The sequence below is a fragment of the Polypterus senegalus genome, chromosome 2, assembly GCF_016835505.1.
Source record: "Polypterus senegalus isolate Bchr_013 chromosome 2, ASM1683550v1, whole genome shotgun sequence".
Lineage (NCBI taxonomy): Eukaryota > Metazoa > Chordata > Cladistia > Polypteriformes > Polypteridae > Polypterus > Polypterus senegalus.
In genome coordinates, this window is record NC_053155.1 from 266,771,224 (window position 1) to 266,788,127 (window position 16,904).

A 16,904-nucleotide genomic window follows, 5' to 3' on the forward strand; every position below is an offset into this window, starting at 1 on the left:
AGGGCAGCAGAAATTAGAGAAAATCCAGAGCAATGGCAGGTAACACTGAGCCCTGTTGCTCATAATATATCTCTCAGAATGGCATTGTCCATAAATAAACAAATAATATAATGAGAAAAATATCAGTTACACTAAAATGAAACCAAACAACAAAGTAAGAATAAAATAGTACTCATGTTTCAAGATCAAAAAAATGTATACAAAAAATTATTCACAATTGAACAAGAAATTAAAAAAAAATACAAATTTATAGTACACAACCCCCAGTTTGAAGTTGATATTTACAGTAAAAATATTTCTGTTAGTGTATATTAGCCGTTGATCTTTTGCTTACCCACAACTGAGAGCATTAAACTTCTAGATTTGTTTCCTGAAAGCAAACATGTATATAGCCCACTGTCTTCCATAGCAAGGGATTGAAATGCTATGTATCTTATCTTTTTTTTTCCATAGTGCTCTTCAATAAAACGTAACTGATGAAGATAAAAATATTAAAATCAAGCTAGTTTAGTGTAATGTTTAAAAATAATTACTTTTTTAGTTATCCAATTTTTATTTTTTTTTTACCTTTTTTTCTGTATGGTCACAACGGATTATAGGAAAATTATTGTAATTACTGCACCAAAACAGAAATGGATCTCCAACTTTAAGAAACACGTGAGGCTCTGATTCAAAACGTTCAAGGGGTTGACCTAAAAAAATAAGCATGAAAACTTTAGTATTGTGTTCAACAAATTTTCTAATAAAAGTATGCCATAAATAAAACATACACTAATTATTAATTTTGTATTTTCCTTAATGATTGAAGGCACAATCAAAGTTATATCTAGATGCTTCTGCTGCGCTGCGTTCTTCAAGGCCATGTTGCTGTTTTTCAGGTTTTCCCGAGTTAGCCCAAATGTGTTTTCTCCACACTCCGTTGTCCTGGGCATCCATTCTTTTTACATCATTCAACACCACCTCTAACCATATTCTCTTTTTGCCTCCTTCTAGGGCTCAATCTTGCCACCTCTATCTTTATGTACCTTTTCACCCAGTCATCCTTTCCCCTTTACTCCTCATCCCCAAACTCCCTTGTCATTAGTATAATACCTATCGCCTCCACACCTGGTCTTCCTCTGATGATCCTCCCTGTAACATAATATTCTCAACTAGTCTTAATCCAATTCAGAGTAACAAGATAGCTACAGTGGAGCCTAACAGGGTCTAATAGAGTCGACTTTGAGAAATGATTTTAAACTATGGAAAGATGTGGAAGTTTGAATGTGGCTGTCACTCTGACTATAGCTTCAGTAAATGTACAGATTGCTAGTTAAAGTCCACTGGAGAAATATAATCCATCCAGGGTGTGCTGAGCCTACCCCTGTGTTTTCTCTCATTGGGTCTTGCCTTAGAAGAAAACATGAAGAAAACATGGGCACATTCTAACTATTATCCTAAGCCACCTCACCTGACGTTTTTAGCAAAAATGCTACTCTGAGGTATTCAGTACTTCTAAGCTACTTACTCTATCACAAATAATGGGCCCAGCAACTCTGCACAGCAAGAACATATAAAGTGCTTATGATCTTATTTTTTCAGTCACCACACAAATCGTCTGACCATAACTGTGACTATGGATGTATGCTGACTCATTAATATCATCTGAGTACCTAGCTCCTGTTTAACCACCAAAACACATTTTGAAAAACTTGTTCTGTGTTGCCAATTCATTGATCAATCTCACAATCACCTTTCATTTCACTTTCGACAAAGACCTCAGGTAATTTGAATGAACTCCTTCACTTGAGGCAGCTGCTCATTCTTTATCTGATGTCATCTAGACATTCTGTTCTGAGAGAAATTGGGCAGTAGTAAAATGTCATCCCAATCAAATCACACTCTTCTGTATACCATTTCAGTGCATATTGGGGTATGATGAGGCCAACACCCTAACATTGTTTGCAAAGAGCACAGTTGTAATCCTTAAATTCCTAAACTGGATACTCTGTAATCCTCAGTTGCAACTTTACATACTATATATACAAATTACGAACAAAAAAAAAGATGAGACACATCTTTCATTGTCCATTGAACAAACAAAATTTAATGTGAATAAAATTTCTCTCTACAAATGGAGGAACCAAAAGGTATGTAGTCGTGGCCACTTAGCCCCATACTCTTAATGCACCTTCTATAAAAAATATTTAATGAAAAGTCATGAGATTTTTCAAATCCATAAAGCACTCATATACAGGATTCTTATCCATCCATCCATCCATCATCCAACCCACTGTATCATAACTACAGGGTCATAGGTGTCTGCTGGAGCCAATCCCAGCCAACACAGGGTGCAAGGCAGGAAACAAACCCCAGGCAGGGCGCCAACTCACCGCATAGGATTCTCATGACCCCCTAAAATATATTCACATAGGTAATGAGGTGGTTTACGGATCCAGAGCCAGGACGGAATCTCCATTGCTCCTCTTGAATCTGAGGTCAACTGTCTGATGGAATCTCCATTCCAAAACCCCAGCAGAGACTTTTCCATAGAGGATGAGGAGTGTAATCCCTTGACAGTTTGAGCATATCCTCTTAACCTTGTTTTAAAAAAATGGGACTACATCACCAGTCTACAAGACCCAACTGTCCCCTACTTCTATGCAACATTAAAAAGGTATTTTAGCAAAAACATCCTCACAATATTTTGTGATTTCATCATTTCCATTGGGATCACATTTATTTTGTGATCTTGGGACTACACTTTTTAATCTCTGCAGGGACCTCAGCAACATAGATGAACCTTACACTCAATCAATACTTTTGGCACTGCCTCCAAGGAGGAGGATGTGTTCTTATGATTTAATAGTTCTTCAGAGCGTTCTTTTCATCTATTGACAGTATCCACATTTGATATCAATAGCCTTTGCTTCAGACACTGCTGTAGTTCTTGCCTTTTTGGCTTGCTGCTAACCTTCAGTCAAATCCAGAGACATCCCCATGCTAATAATACATATAAGGCCTATTTCTTCATTTGACAGCTTCTCTTGCAGTCTCATTTCAGGTAACCTAACTAGAAAGGCAATCAATGTTCTTTTTATGAGTATCCTTGTGTGGTTGAAAATCCATAACTAGCACTGAAATCCAAAAAAAAATCACTTCTTTGGTTCGGACCAGACAAGTAATTCTTCCCAATCACAATGCCCCCAGGTATGATGTCTTCCAGTAAGACTACAGTGCATGCCACATATAACAGTCAATGTTGCATTCCAATGGCCTTCTCCTCCATTGTAACAAACCCCAACTGTATTGCATCCTGTCAAAGGCTTGTGAGAATTTCCATACTTTGCTAAAGCCTCTCCAGTGCAGCAATTCCACAGTGAGAAACAGACCACACTTATTTGAGAAGTTTGATTCTAGAGTCAGTGCTGGATACAGAGATGAGTTTAACTATATCTAGCCAATATTTTTCAACCACTTGTGAAAGCTTTAATACCTTTCTCACCAAAAAGCTAAATCCCACATCCCAAGAGCAATTCATAAAGCCTATTATGCTTAACTCCATCATACTCCTAACTGTTGTCCAAATAGCAATGCAATCAATGTTCATTCTTGACCTTGTGTGTGGTTCAGCCATATGGCTCCTGGCAGCTTTTTTTTAAGATATGACTGAACAGTAATACGTTGTTTTATTTAGGAAAATTATTATTTCTATTGTAGAGTTATGTACGAGGGAAGTGTGACAGAGGTAAGGTCTGCGGTAGGAGTGATGGATGCATTCAATGTGGAGTTGGGATTACATCAGGGGTCGGCTCTGAGCCCTTTCTTATTTGCAATGGTGATGGACAGGTTGACAGATAAGATTAGACAGGAGTCCCAAAGGACTATGATAATTAAGGATGACATTGTGATCTGTAGTGAGAGTAGGGAGCAGGTTGAGGAGACCCTGGAGAGGTGGAGATATGCACTAGTGAGGAGAGGAATGAAGGTCAGTAGGAACAAGACAGAATACATGTGTGTAAATGAGAGGGAGGTCAGTGGAATGGGGAGGATGCAGGCAGAAGAGCTGGCGAAGGATGAGTTTAAATACTTTGGATAAACAGTACAGAATAACAGGGAGTGTAGAAGAGATGTGAAAAAGAGAGTGCAGACAGAGTGGAATGGGTGGAGAAGAGTGTCAGGAGTAAATTGTGACAGACGGTTATCAGCAAGAGTGAAAGGGAAGGTCTACAGGACGGTAGTGAGACCAGCTATGTTAAATGGGTTGGAGACGGTGACACTGACCAGAAAGCAGGAGATAGAGCTGGAGGTGGAAGAGTTAAAGGTGCTAAAATTTGCATTGGGTGTGACGAGGATGGACAGGATTAGAAATGAGTACATTAGAGGGTTGGCTCAGGTTGGACGGTTGGGAGACAAAGTCAGAGAGGTGAGATGCTGAGTATATTGGGAGAAGGATGTTAAGGATAGAGCTGGCAGGCAAGATGAAAAGAGGAAGGCCTAAGAGAAGGTTTATGGATGTGGTGAGAGAGGACATGCAGGTCATAGGTGTAACAGAACAAGATGCAGAGGACAGAAAGATATGGAAGAAGATGATCCACTGTGGCAACCCCTAACAGAAGCAGCCAAAAGAAGAAGAAGAATTATTTCCAATGTAGAGATCGGGAAGCAGAGAAGCACATCATAAACAGGACAGAACCCAATAGTCAATATTGGGGGTGTCATATGTGTAGGAAAACAGGTATATCAGGAGGTGTAGCCTTTCTATTGTGTATATTTTTTCGCTGCAGATGGAAGCAATAGTGGGTAGTGTTAATCATTAGGTACAATATATCAGGGAGAACATTACTGGCAGTTCAAATAAGAGGCATAATGTGCCTGTGCAACCATCCGTGTGGATTTGACAGCTAAAAACCAAATGTTGACCATTGATATTAGTGTATTACTGCCTAGATGGAGTATAAATTAGTTTTCTAACTATAATATTAAGCTCATAATAGACTAATGGATATGTGCTTTTATATAACACAACAATCCCATCCAAGGCTGGTTCCTGTGTTTAACTTCATGTTGCTCTGGTTTTCTGTGACCCTAAATTGAAACAGGTAAGAAAAATGGAAGAATAAATGAAAATTTATAATGTTACTCTTCACTCTAAATATAACCTTGTGAATTGTGTTTTACCTACAGAAAAGTAAAAACTGAACAACAAAAATATGGTCTTGGCTATATGATACAAGGCCCCTCAATGCCAGCAGGTGGAGCCGTGACTTTTAAAATGATGGCCAATTTTTTCTTCTAGCTGTTGGACGAATAACATTTTAAACTGAAGAAAAGTAAATCTCTAGACTAGAGAGTGCTGCTCAATAGATTTATTGTTGGAGACTTTGATGTACACACTGAAATGTTTATTTAAATACCATATTGTGATGCCTCAGGTACCCAAAGCCTTGGCATCTTCTGTCTCTAGGACAATGAGGACAAACAACAACACTGGTGCAAAAGTGCCTACTGCATTTTATTCACAAACAATCAAATCATCTCTTCATGGAGGTAAAAATCAATAAATAAGAAAAGCCAATAAATAGATTAAAATCAAGAAAAAGCAGAGTCAGAACCAGCTATTTTTTTTTTATTCTTGCCACTTAAGCCCCAGTGCATCACTCTCTCTCAAACACCATTTCCTTTGCTCACCATACTGGCCTGATCAGCAAGTGGAGATGCCAGTAAGTATGGTCATCCATCTTTGATTGTTGAAACCACAACCATTACTCATCATACATGGAGATCACTGAGTCCTGCTTGATCAACTGTCAGTGTAGTTGGCCACTACTGCTCCTCTACAATGCTCAGCGGAAAGACTCCACCTCTGGAGCACCATTCCCTTCACTCCACACGGGGCTTCTCAACTGCCTTGCCTCCTGCCACTCTTCATCCCTCCCTTGAGGTTATTTTTGCTGCATCCATTCAAACTTCTTATCATTCTTGATTTTTCTATTTTCTTGCTTTTCAGAAAACCTTTTTATACCCAGTGAGTGCACGTGCACTAACAATTCATGGAATCCTAATTAGGAACAGCCACGGTAACTTCTTTGGGACTAGAGCTGCCTCACTGTTTTTCTCAAAAGTCTGCACTGCCATGGACCCCTGACACACTTGACCACACACAAGTTGTTGAATAACAAAATACAAGTTTTCAGGGCATAAGTGCAATACACTTCAGAACACATTCTTTGACAAATGACCCTTTGATAGGCTTTAATATGCCAAATTCATAACTTCTTTTTAATCATTGTTACATATGTGGAGTTATTAAAAAGTGCATGCTTAAACAAAGCACAGGTTTGGGTTATTTATCTATTGCACTTATATGTTATATATTCATGTGATTTTTAGTTACAATTGTGATTTCATCCATCTCTCCATTTTCTGAAGTTGATTCTTCCACAACAGGATTGCTAAGTGTGGGGCTTGTACCAGTCTGTAAAGCTGGAATCCATCCAGGGCAAATATTATTTTCTCACAAGACATACTTACTAAGACTCGGCCAGTTTAGTTTTGACATTTAAAGGAGTCTGAACAGAACAAAATCGCCACAGATACAGGAAAAACTGAAACAGAAAAGTCCAATCTGTGGAGCTGAAAGTCTGTGCCACTAGTCTCTGCATCGACATATGTGTTTTACAATGGACTGAATTACAGAGTAACTTTAGTTTGCTAATGTACTGTATGTATTCACTGCTGGTATAAAGACAAAAGTAATGTACAGTATGTTAAATGAAACTTCTATCCACAGATTAAATGAATGGGCTTGTCTGTTATACATACCTAAATCAATCAGCCTGGTGCATTCCATGCCTAATCTATTGCATGCACAGCACCACCTCGTTTCATTATGTATCTGGGATCCTGAAATGTTTTTCCCTACCATTCCAGAATGATCTACTGTCTGCGTTTTGTCGTCAGATTTGGCACACCTGCAGATTTTCAAAACAACATTAATTAAGCCATTTATTTTCTTTATTATTTTAGAAAGATTCACATCTTACAGTTTAAAAGTATGATGTTTTAAAGTGGGGTGGCATGGTGGTGCAGTGGGTAGCGCTGCTGCCTCGCAGTTAGGAGACCTCAGGTTCACTTCCCAGGTCCTCCCTGCGTGGAGTTTGCATGTTCTCCCTGTGTCTGCGTGGGTTTTCTCCCACAGTCCAAAGACATGCAGGTTAGGTGCATTGGCGATTGTAAATTGTCCCTGGTGTGGGTGCGTGCGCGCGCCCTGCAGTGGGCTGGCGCCCTGCCCAGGGTTTGTTTCCTGCCTTGAGCCTTGTGTTGGCTGGGACTGGCTCCAGCAGACCCCCATGACCCTGTAGTTAGGATATAGTGGGTTGGATAATGGATGGATAGATGTTTTAAAGTATAAACAGCACTTCCATTTCTCCAGTTTATAGATGTTGTGACAGTCTGTTCACTGTGCCATACTGACAGAGGAATAGTTTAAATGTTCACCTAACATGACTAAGTAGAATGTAAGAGAATCATTTGGGCAATGGTAGATATGTAGGTGTACTTCTTGATTTGAAATTAAAATTTCAGACCTAAAGCCCAATTATGTGCATTCTTTGCCCATAAACTGAATTTTGAGATAATTCATAATAAAATCAGTCAGTCATTGTCCAACCCGCTATATCCTAACACAGAGTCACGGGGGTCTGCTGGAGCCAATTCCAGCCAGCACAGGGAGTAAGGCAGGAACAAACCCCGGGCAGGGTGCCAGCCCACCGCAGGGCACACACACAAATACACACCCACACACCAAGCACACACACTAGGGACAATTTAGAATCGCCAATGCACCTAACCTGCATGTCTTTGGACTGTGGGAGGAAACCCACGCAGACACAGGGAGAACATGCAAACTCCACACAGAGAGTTCCCGGGTCTCCTAACTGCGAGGCAGCAGCGCAACCCACTGCATCACCGTGCCACCTATAATAAAATCAGTAATTAAAATTTGGTTAAAACTTTAACAATAATAATATATTTACCTGCTTATAAACAGGCATGGTGTAATATCATTTCAGATTGTTTTATTTGACAGAATTCAATGCATTTCAATCCAATGAATTCTAGAATAGTTAATGTTTAGTTGTAATGAAATAAGTAAATTAATAGGCGGTCTCAACGGTAAATTACAAAAAACAAGTCAATTATTGACACTCTTTCATATCAAAAACAATTAATCCAGGATTAAGGGGATAAAGAATTTCTCCAGGTTGAAATAGGCACAAGGCAGGGACTACAATTTAAAGTATGGCTAAATATTCTTCTTAATTATTAAACAAAACTGCGTCACAGGGCATGCAGTAGCACGTTAAAAGACTTGTCTACTAGGTGAGCATTACATTTTTCAGTTACCCTAACACCCTGGCTTTCATTTCAGAAGAAGAATCAGAAGAAACTCAGTATGAACAAGTAAACTCCATACTCCCCAGTCTACATTCTGAAGTGTGATGATTGCCATTAAAGGGCACTGGCATCCACTATTCTGTATTATAGTATATTTTGTAACAGCTATCAACAAATTAAAAAAGCCTACCACAAACTATTGTTTTATATGTTTTTATTGTATAATGTTTTCACTCAGGCAGCATGGTAGACACATACTTAGCGCTACTGCCTCACAGTTTCAAACGCCTGGGTTTGAACCTCGGCCTGGTCATTGTCTAAGGGGTTTGCACTTACTCCTCGTATCCATATGTGTTTTTCCCTGAACACTCCAGTTTTTTTCTCCAATCAAACACAGGAAGGCTGGATAAACTGCTAATAAATTTGACTTCTAATAAACTGGACTGTGTGGTTGAGTGTTCCCTGTAATATCCTGGTGATCCACTCAAGATTTGATCCTCCCTTGTGCCAAGTGTGGTTGGGAATGTCTTTGATACCCCATGTCACTAATATAACTAAATGTATATATATAGATCTTTCTGCTACAAAAGAATGAATATGAATATACTGTACCTATCATCTGGAGTGTCACCAGAAAGCCAGAGAATGGAAGGTGGAGGGTAACCTTCAGAAGTACACTGCACAATAAGTGAGTATCCTTCGTTTCTTTCGTAGACACGTAGCAATGGCTTCATTGGATAGGCTGTTGAAATAGATAAATATGACATATAACATATACTATTTTTAATTAGATAGATAGATAGATAGATAGATAGATAGATAGATAGATAGATAGATAGATAGATAGATAGATAGATAGATAGATAGATAGATACTTTATTAAAACCCAAGCGGAAATTCACATACTCCAGCAGCAGCATACTGATAAAGAACAATATTACATTAAAGAGTGATAACTTGAATACATTTATACAGTTACTTATTACATGCAGATACTTTTGAATGTGTATCACATGAAATATTTGCACTGACAATGGACATTATCAAAGTAGCATGTCATTTTGTTTGAAAACATGCTCATTATGGAAGTTTTACTTTATGCTGTGTGTAAAGTATTTTAAAAACAGAAGAACATACTGAAGACCATTGTATATTAGGGACAAAAAATGTAACTTACTTTTTAATATATCAATATTTGAGGCAGGCAGATAAAAATGAAAGCCTAAAATATATAATCCTGAATCCTGATTTCAGGCAGTTGAAAGATTTCTCAAGTATTTCTATTTACACTAAATACTCAAGATTGTTGATCATACAATAAAAGCTGCTTTACAAAGAATTTTAGGAGAAGAATAAAAATTACCACAAATAATTGTCTTTTCCGAACGATTCATTCACTAAAACAAAAGTGAAAATCCCCTGTCACATTACTCAGTAGACAACGACATGCTTTGGCTTGAGATACTTGCTTTATGTTTTACTTCTACAGAATAGAAACTCATCATGAATAACAATGGACTTATGGTTGATCGATGCGACCTTGAGGGATTGTGTGGCACATAATCTGTTCTCATGTGTCATGAGAGATACTTCACTTGAAAAAAATGAAGAGTGTAGTTTAGGTTAAAACTGAAAATGGTGTTTTGTATGTGAGTGATAATTTTAGTGAGTATTGGTTGAGCAGCTGGCAAAGCTATTAGTTTAAAATGAATTCTTTTGCAAAGTAAACTAAAAAAAAGAAACACAATCTTTTATTTTTATTAACAGGTTTCTGAAAAAAAACATTAATATGGGCCAGCTTCCACAAGGATAAGTTAAGGCAGATGATACAATGTGTTGTGGATTAGGCAAGTGGGTCTCATGTTCTGCCATGGTGGCTCACTGTGGCTACAGGTTTTTTTTAACCTGTTATATAATCATTGAGTTATTTTACTGCTAATTTATGTCTAATAAATTAGAAGTAAATTTAATTATCTGTTTCTTCTTCTTTTTTAATTCTACATTCCAAAAAGTGTGGTGTTATAACTAAAGATAAACATTTATAAGAAATTTAGAAATACTTGGGTTTTTAGTTTCAACTGCTTAACTCTCTATTCTAATTGTCCTATTAATTCAGCTTTGTCTGTAAAGTTAGCTCACTGAAGTTTATTCAAATAATGATGGAGCCAGTCAATCCATTTGGCGACACAGGAAGCCACCACGGGTGCTGTCACCTAAAGGGTTCTGTTTATGTAACTCTACATTGGCCCTACATGCTATGAACACTAAAAGGCATAGTTTTGGCAACTTGAGGGGTGCATGCTCTGGACACCAAGGGGGACACATCTTCCTCAGTCTTGTCCCACCTGCAAGTAGGTCTGCTTAAGGCAGCCGTCATTGAATAATGACAATGATGAACTGGGTAGACACCAGGGCAAACAAAACCAACTGCTGATTGTCTGTGGATGATTCACCGTCATACTCACTGGTATGCTTTTCATTAAATGACAGCAGAATGAAAATCATGATGATGATTAAAACCTTAAAAAAAGATTAAAAAAACACCATAATATTCCCCATGAAACATCCATATATGAATAAATTCCAATAAATGTTTAGAACATCCAGTTTTTAGACTAACACCACTACACAGAAACTGGGAAATAACCACTAACTTTATTATGGTAGGAGTCCAATTAAAAGCAGAACTTGGTTGGAAATAACATCTGCAGTTACAGAAATTTTACCTTCTCTTACAGGAGTACATGCATAGTTGATAAATAGTTGTGGGCTAGAAAGTGTACAGTACCATACCTGGATGAAGAACAAAGATGTCTTTCTGTGTGGTTTACTAATTCATATTAAACAATAATTCATTTTTTGCTTTTTTTGTTTTTTAGGCAGAGTGGGAAGCTCTGTTTTTTCCCATGTAATTTAATTTAAAGACTTGTACATTTTTAGGGATAGTACTGTGACTGTGTACAGAGTACAGTGAAATTCTTACTTGCATGTACTAATGAACACGTAACACATTGCCACAACAAGCTCTTTCTGAAAATGTCTCCTCAGAAAAGGTAGAGTTTAATGAAATTATCTAATTTGTATTAAGTATTCGTTATAGGGTGCCCAGAAAGCCCTTCGTGCAAAAAATGAATTTAAAAGTAATTAAAATGAGACTTTTTTGTTTGTTCCAACACTATTTTTCTTTTGAATTTGGCATTGTCCCTTTCTGGCTTTAGTACTGAAAGTGACATAACTGTCTCTGTAACAGGGGATGAGTCGGATAAAGTTAGTACTTTAGTCTGAAATGAAGTTTCCTTTTTTGTGTTTTTCATTGATTTTCTGACTATTTGGCCTTCTGCTTTTTGGAATATATTCACAGATTTATGTTTTACTCTTCTTTGCGATTGTTCTTGACCCTACAAGAAACACAAGGCCAAAGCTACAACTCATTTGTAGTCAGAACCAGCAGTGAAAGAGTGCAGTGAAACGACTCCACATAAGGCATAACCACTAAAACTAAGTGTCCTCATTTGCATCTACAAATATGAACACCAACAGGTGCTGAAAAATTGGAATGTATAACATTTCTTTTAAATAAACAGCTATACATCCTGGTTAACATCCAATCCTTCAGTTAGATAAGTAGAGGCTAACACAGAATACATAATATAAAGATAACATAACTGATCAGTTTAATGTCTGTGTTACATAAAATAATCTGTTTGAGAAGGAAAATCCCAAATAACAGAACTCTTAGCATATTTAAAATATTCAACAACTCCCAGAAAAAAAACATTTTTATTGAATACTGGAAAAATACCCGCGCTTCGCAGCAGAGAAGTAGTGTGTTAAAGAAATTATGAAAATGAAAAGGAAACATTTTAAAAATAACGTAACATGATTGTCAATGTAATTGTTTTGTGACTGTTATGAGTGTTGCTGTCATCAAGGATTTGATTATCATTATTTGTTTCAATCAGATTCGTATTTGGAGGATGTGTTGTGTTCAAGTTACATTCCGTGTTTGTCAACTGTTGTAAAGATAACAGGTTTCATTCATCGAAGTGATCACTACCCAAATTGGTACTTGTGAATCTATTAATAAAGTATCTATCTATCTATCTATCTATCTATCTATCTATCTATCTATCTATCTATCTATCTATCTATCTATCTATCTAAGATGTTTAACAGGCATTCCCGGTATTAAGTTGTGGATTTGCCTGCGAATATTTAGCGGCAGCGTGTCTATGAACTTAATTTAAACTTAAGCTTTACACCTTGCTTTCCTATTGATATGTCTACAAAGGCTTGTTCAGATTCTGAGGGTTGTTCCTTTCTTACTGCATCAATAAACAACTCGTCTTCCTCTTTATCTGAGACATCACACACTGCATGCACGGGTTTACCTTTCCCAGTCCTGCAAAGTCAGTTCACGTGAGCCGCTTGGAGTACATGCATCGAAGGTTCTCAGCTGTGCTTGTGCTATCTTGTGCGATCTTGCGATGTCCACGTCTTTATTTAATGTTATCTCAGACCCGGTACTTACAAAGTGATGAAAAGTCTCGTTTATACCCTGCGTCCTCTCATTAAACTTGTATCTCGCGAATATCGTATTTGTCTTAGGCATGACAAACGCCAGTGGCAGCGTGTCTATGAATTTAATTTAAAGTTAAGCTTTACACCTTGCTTTTCTAATCATTTGCATAAGCACAGTCCTTCACCAGCAATTTTAACTCTGTTACAGCAATTTTAACTCCGTTACAAATTGATCCAAAGTCTCGTTTATACCCTGCGTCTTCTCATTAAACTTGTACTTCGCGAATATCATATTCGTCGTAGGCATCACAAATGCCAGTGGCAGCCTGTCTATGAACTTAATTTAAACTTAAGGTTTACACCGTGCTTTGTTTCCACAGTAGCTGCACTTATGAATATGCTTGTATGCATCACTCGCTTCATATTCTTTTGCTGCCTTCTCAATTGTGTAATGCGTTTTTTGAACAGGTTTCATTTATTGAAGTGATCACTACCCAAATCGGTACTCGTGAATCTAAGATGTTTAACAGGCATTCCTGGTATTAAGTTGTTGATTTGCCTGTGAATATTTAGCGGCAGCGTGTCTATGAACGTAATTTAAACTTAAGCTTTATGCCTTGCTTTCCTATTGATACGTGTACAAAGGCTTGTTCAGATTCAGAGGGTTGTTCGTTTCCTACTGCATCAATGAGCAGCTCATCTTCCTCTTTATCTCAGACATCACACACTGCAGGCACGGGTTTACCTTTTCCAGTCCTGCAAAGTCAGTTCACGTGAGCCGCTCGGAATACATGCATCGAAGGTTCTCAGCTGTGCTTGTGTTATGTCGGGCGATCTTGCAATGTTCACGGCTTTATTTAATGTTAGCTCAGACCCGGTACTTAAAAGTTTCTCTCGCACTTTTGATGAGTTTGTGCCAAACACTATATTATCCCTGACCATCTCATCTTTGTTTGCATAAGCTCAGTCCTTCACCAGCAATTTTAACTCCGTTACAAAGTGATGAAAAGTCTCGTTTATACCTCTTCTATATTCCTCTTTTGTAAGTAAGCTTTAAGGAATGAGCCTGCCAAATTTCAGCCTTCTACCTACACGGGAAGTTGGAGAATTAGTGATGAGTCAGTCAGTCAGTCAGTCAGTGAGTCAGTTAGTCAGTCAGTCAGTCAGTCAGTCAGTGAGGGCTTTGCCTTTTATTAGTATAGATTTAGAAAACAAATTTCTTCATGATTTCTTAAATGTAGTGCACAACTGTCTAAATATTCTTGCTGAGAAGGATTATCCACCTTAATCATGTGAACTATGGCCGGCCGTTCATCCCGGCCAATACCCCCACGCCGCTAGATTGAGCCCTTCCGGCAGCATGGAGGTGCCCTGAATTCTAGCATGGCATCATGGATAGTGGAGTTTTCCTTCCAAGAAGACGCTGCAAGGAGGCTCAGAGACTGGTATTTGCCATATAACCCAGAAAGACGTCCTGGTCACAGGGACAGGGGAAATTACGTACTTCCGGGATGAAAAAGAAGAGTTTTTGATCTGACCCAGAAGTGCTAGGAAATCACATGGACAGAGGGTTCAGAAGCACTTCCGGGTCAAGGACTATAAAGGATTGTGGGAAATCCCAGACGGACGAGCTGAGCTTGGTGGCAGGGTGGCAACGCGTCTGGGAGTGGAGGATTTATTGAGAATTGTGTTGTGGTTAATTTATATGAGTATTGTGGAGAGGAGGGCGCTTTGTGCACTGTGTTACTTTAATAAAGTCAATTATTGGACTTTTACCTGGTGTCTGGCATCTGATCTGAGGGTTCAAGGGGACGACAGCACGCCTATCAGTCACAGTCAACATCTTCAAGAAAGTTTATAGGGTAATTTAGTTTACTGTTTTAATTTAATGTTAAGACTTTAATGAAGCTGTATTTAAAGTGGCAGGTGGTGTTATATTGCTAAGTTGAAATATAAAATAGTCCACACTACACTGAAAACTATCTCAAAGCAGACAGTAAATTCATTCTTCTTTAGATGCCTCAGCATTCCTCCTTTTCCATTGTTCACCCCAGTCTTACAAAAAGCCACAATATGTGTTGTAAATAAATAAGAATGTAGGGATTTATACAGTAGGATGTGCACTGGAGTTATGGAAAAACTAGGCCAGAAAATTCTTGATTTTCAGGTATCTCAGGTGTGCCCTTAGAATTGTGTATCTAATTTCTTTAGTCAAAAATACAGACTATCATTAGTCTAAATAATGGATATAAGAAAATGGTTAGAAGGATCTATCTTCAGTTACCGCCAAGGGGATTTGCAAGTAATGAGAAAAAGGCTGGTGGAAGAGAAGCGAAGGAGGCAAACAGTGTGCTCAATACTGACAGCAGCAGGAGTGCATGTGATATTTCTACTGTGTTTCCATAAACTAGGGAATAATTCTCACTTTAGTTCAGGCTCTTCATTAAAACTGTCTCCATAGAATTATAGAGGCTGGCACCAACTACCACTGCGCTCAGACAACTGCAGAAAAGTCTGGGGAGTCAGGAACATAGATTTAATCAAACAGTCAGTAGTGAGTTAATTCACTGCTAATTGGAAAAAAATCTTAAAAGATTAATAGGTTCATAAAATTCCTCAAAACAAAATCACCAGAAACTAGCAAACTAATCAATTCAAAGCAGTGCATACATTTTACTAAACGGTGTGATAGGAGGTGCCCTCCACTCCTCAAACTACACTCAAGGGGCAACAAATTAAACAAATAAGGGATCTCTGCATAAGGTTTCTTGTAATGTAAACACAGACATACAAGTAAGAAGTACATCTGATAAGCTAATTTGTGTCTTCTATGAATAAAAATAAAGTTTTATATTTTAATACGTGGCTAAAGGACCGTCACGCAGGGTGAGGCAACAAGGTGATCGTCTCTGATGGCACTTTGTTAAAGGCAGCATTTTAACAATGCAAAAAAAAAAGTTCATTATTAACCTTAAGGATTAACAACATTAAAAACATTAAGGAGCCCTGACGGCTACCCTGCAGAGTTTTACAAGAAATTCTCCGCTCAGCTAGCTCCCCTCCTATTAGCAACATTTACAGAAGCCAGAGATAACCAATCTCTTCCACAAACCTTTCGCCAAGCATTAATCACTGTCTTTCCAAAACAAAATAAGGACTTATTACAATGTGCATCATACAGACCAATTTCACTTCTGAATAACGACGTTAAAATACTCTCTAAAATCATAGCTAGAAGGATGGAGAAAGTGCTACCCTCTGTAATATCACAAGACCAAACTGGATTTATTAGGGGCCGACACTTATCTTCAAATCTTCGACGCCTGTTTAATGTAATATACTCACCAACTAAATCAAACACCCCAGAAATATTATTATCATTGGATGCAGAAAAAGCATTCGACATGATTGAATGGAAATACCTTTTTACTATTTTGGAGAGTTTGGGTTTGGCCCGAACATTTGTGCATGGATTAAATTACTGTATACTAACCCAGAAGCTTCAGTTTGCATCAATAACATTTGCTCAGACTACTTTAAACGTGGCACAAGACAGGGATGCCCTTTGTCACCGCTGCTGTTTGCAATTGCCATTGAACCACTGGCAATACATTGTCGAAATACTGATCAGATAAAGGGGATTAGCAGAGAAGGACTGGAACAGAAAATCTCATTATATGCAGATGACATGGTACTGTATATATCGGACCCAGAAAATTCTGTGCCTGCAGTCTTAGCAGCACTCACAGAATTTCAAAAGCTCTCTGGTCTCAGAATTAATCTGAATAAAAGTGTACTCTTTCCGGTGAATTCTCAAGCATATAATATTAGATTAGACACCCTACCTTTTATCATTGCAGAACAGTTTAAATACCTCGGGGTAAACATCACAAGTAAACATAAAGCTCTATATCAACAAAATTTCGTCGTCTGCATGGAAAAAATTAAACAAGACTTGCATAGATGGTCAACCCTTCATCTCACACTAGCTGGAAGAATTAACA

General features: G+C 38.0%; 1 protein-coding gene across 1 annotated transcript in view; it reads right to left on the bottom strand.

Annotated features, from left to right (window-relative positions):
* The window catches only part of flt3 (fms related receptor tyrosine kinase 3), a 127,758-nt gene that overhangs the window by 41,634 nt on the left and 69,220 nt on the right, over positions 1 to 16,904 (bottom strand). Inside the window, exons 5-8 of the mRNA XM_039745500.1 lie at positions 8,992 to 9,121; positions 6,805 to 6,953; positions 568 to 692; positions 335 to 473 (exon numbers count right to left, since the gene is read on the bottom strand). Coding sequence (XP_039601434.1) covers positions 335 to 473; positions 568 to 692; positions 6,805 to 6,953; positions 8,992 to 9,121 — 543 coding nt within the window. The remainder of the gene's footprint in view (positions 1 to 334; positions 474 to 567; positions 693 to 6,804; positions 6,954 to 8,991; positions 9,122 to 16,904) is intronic.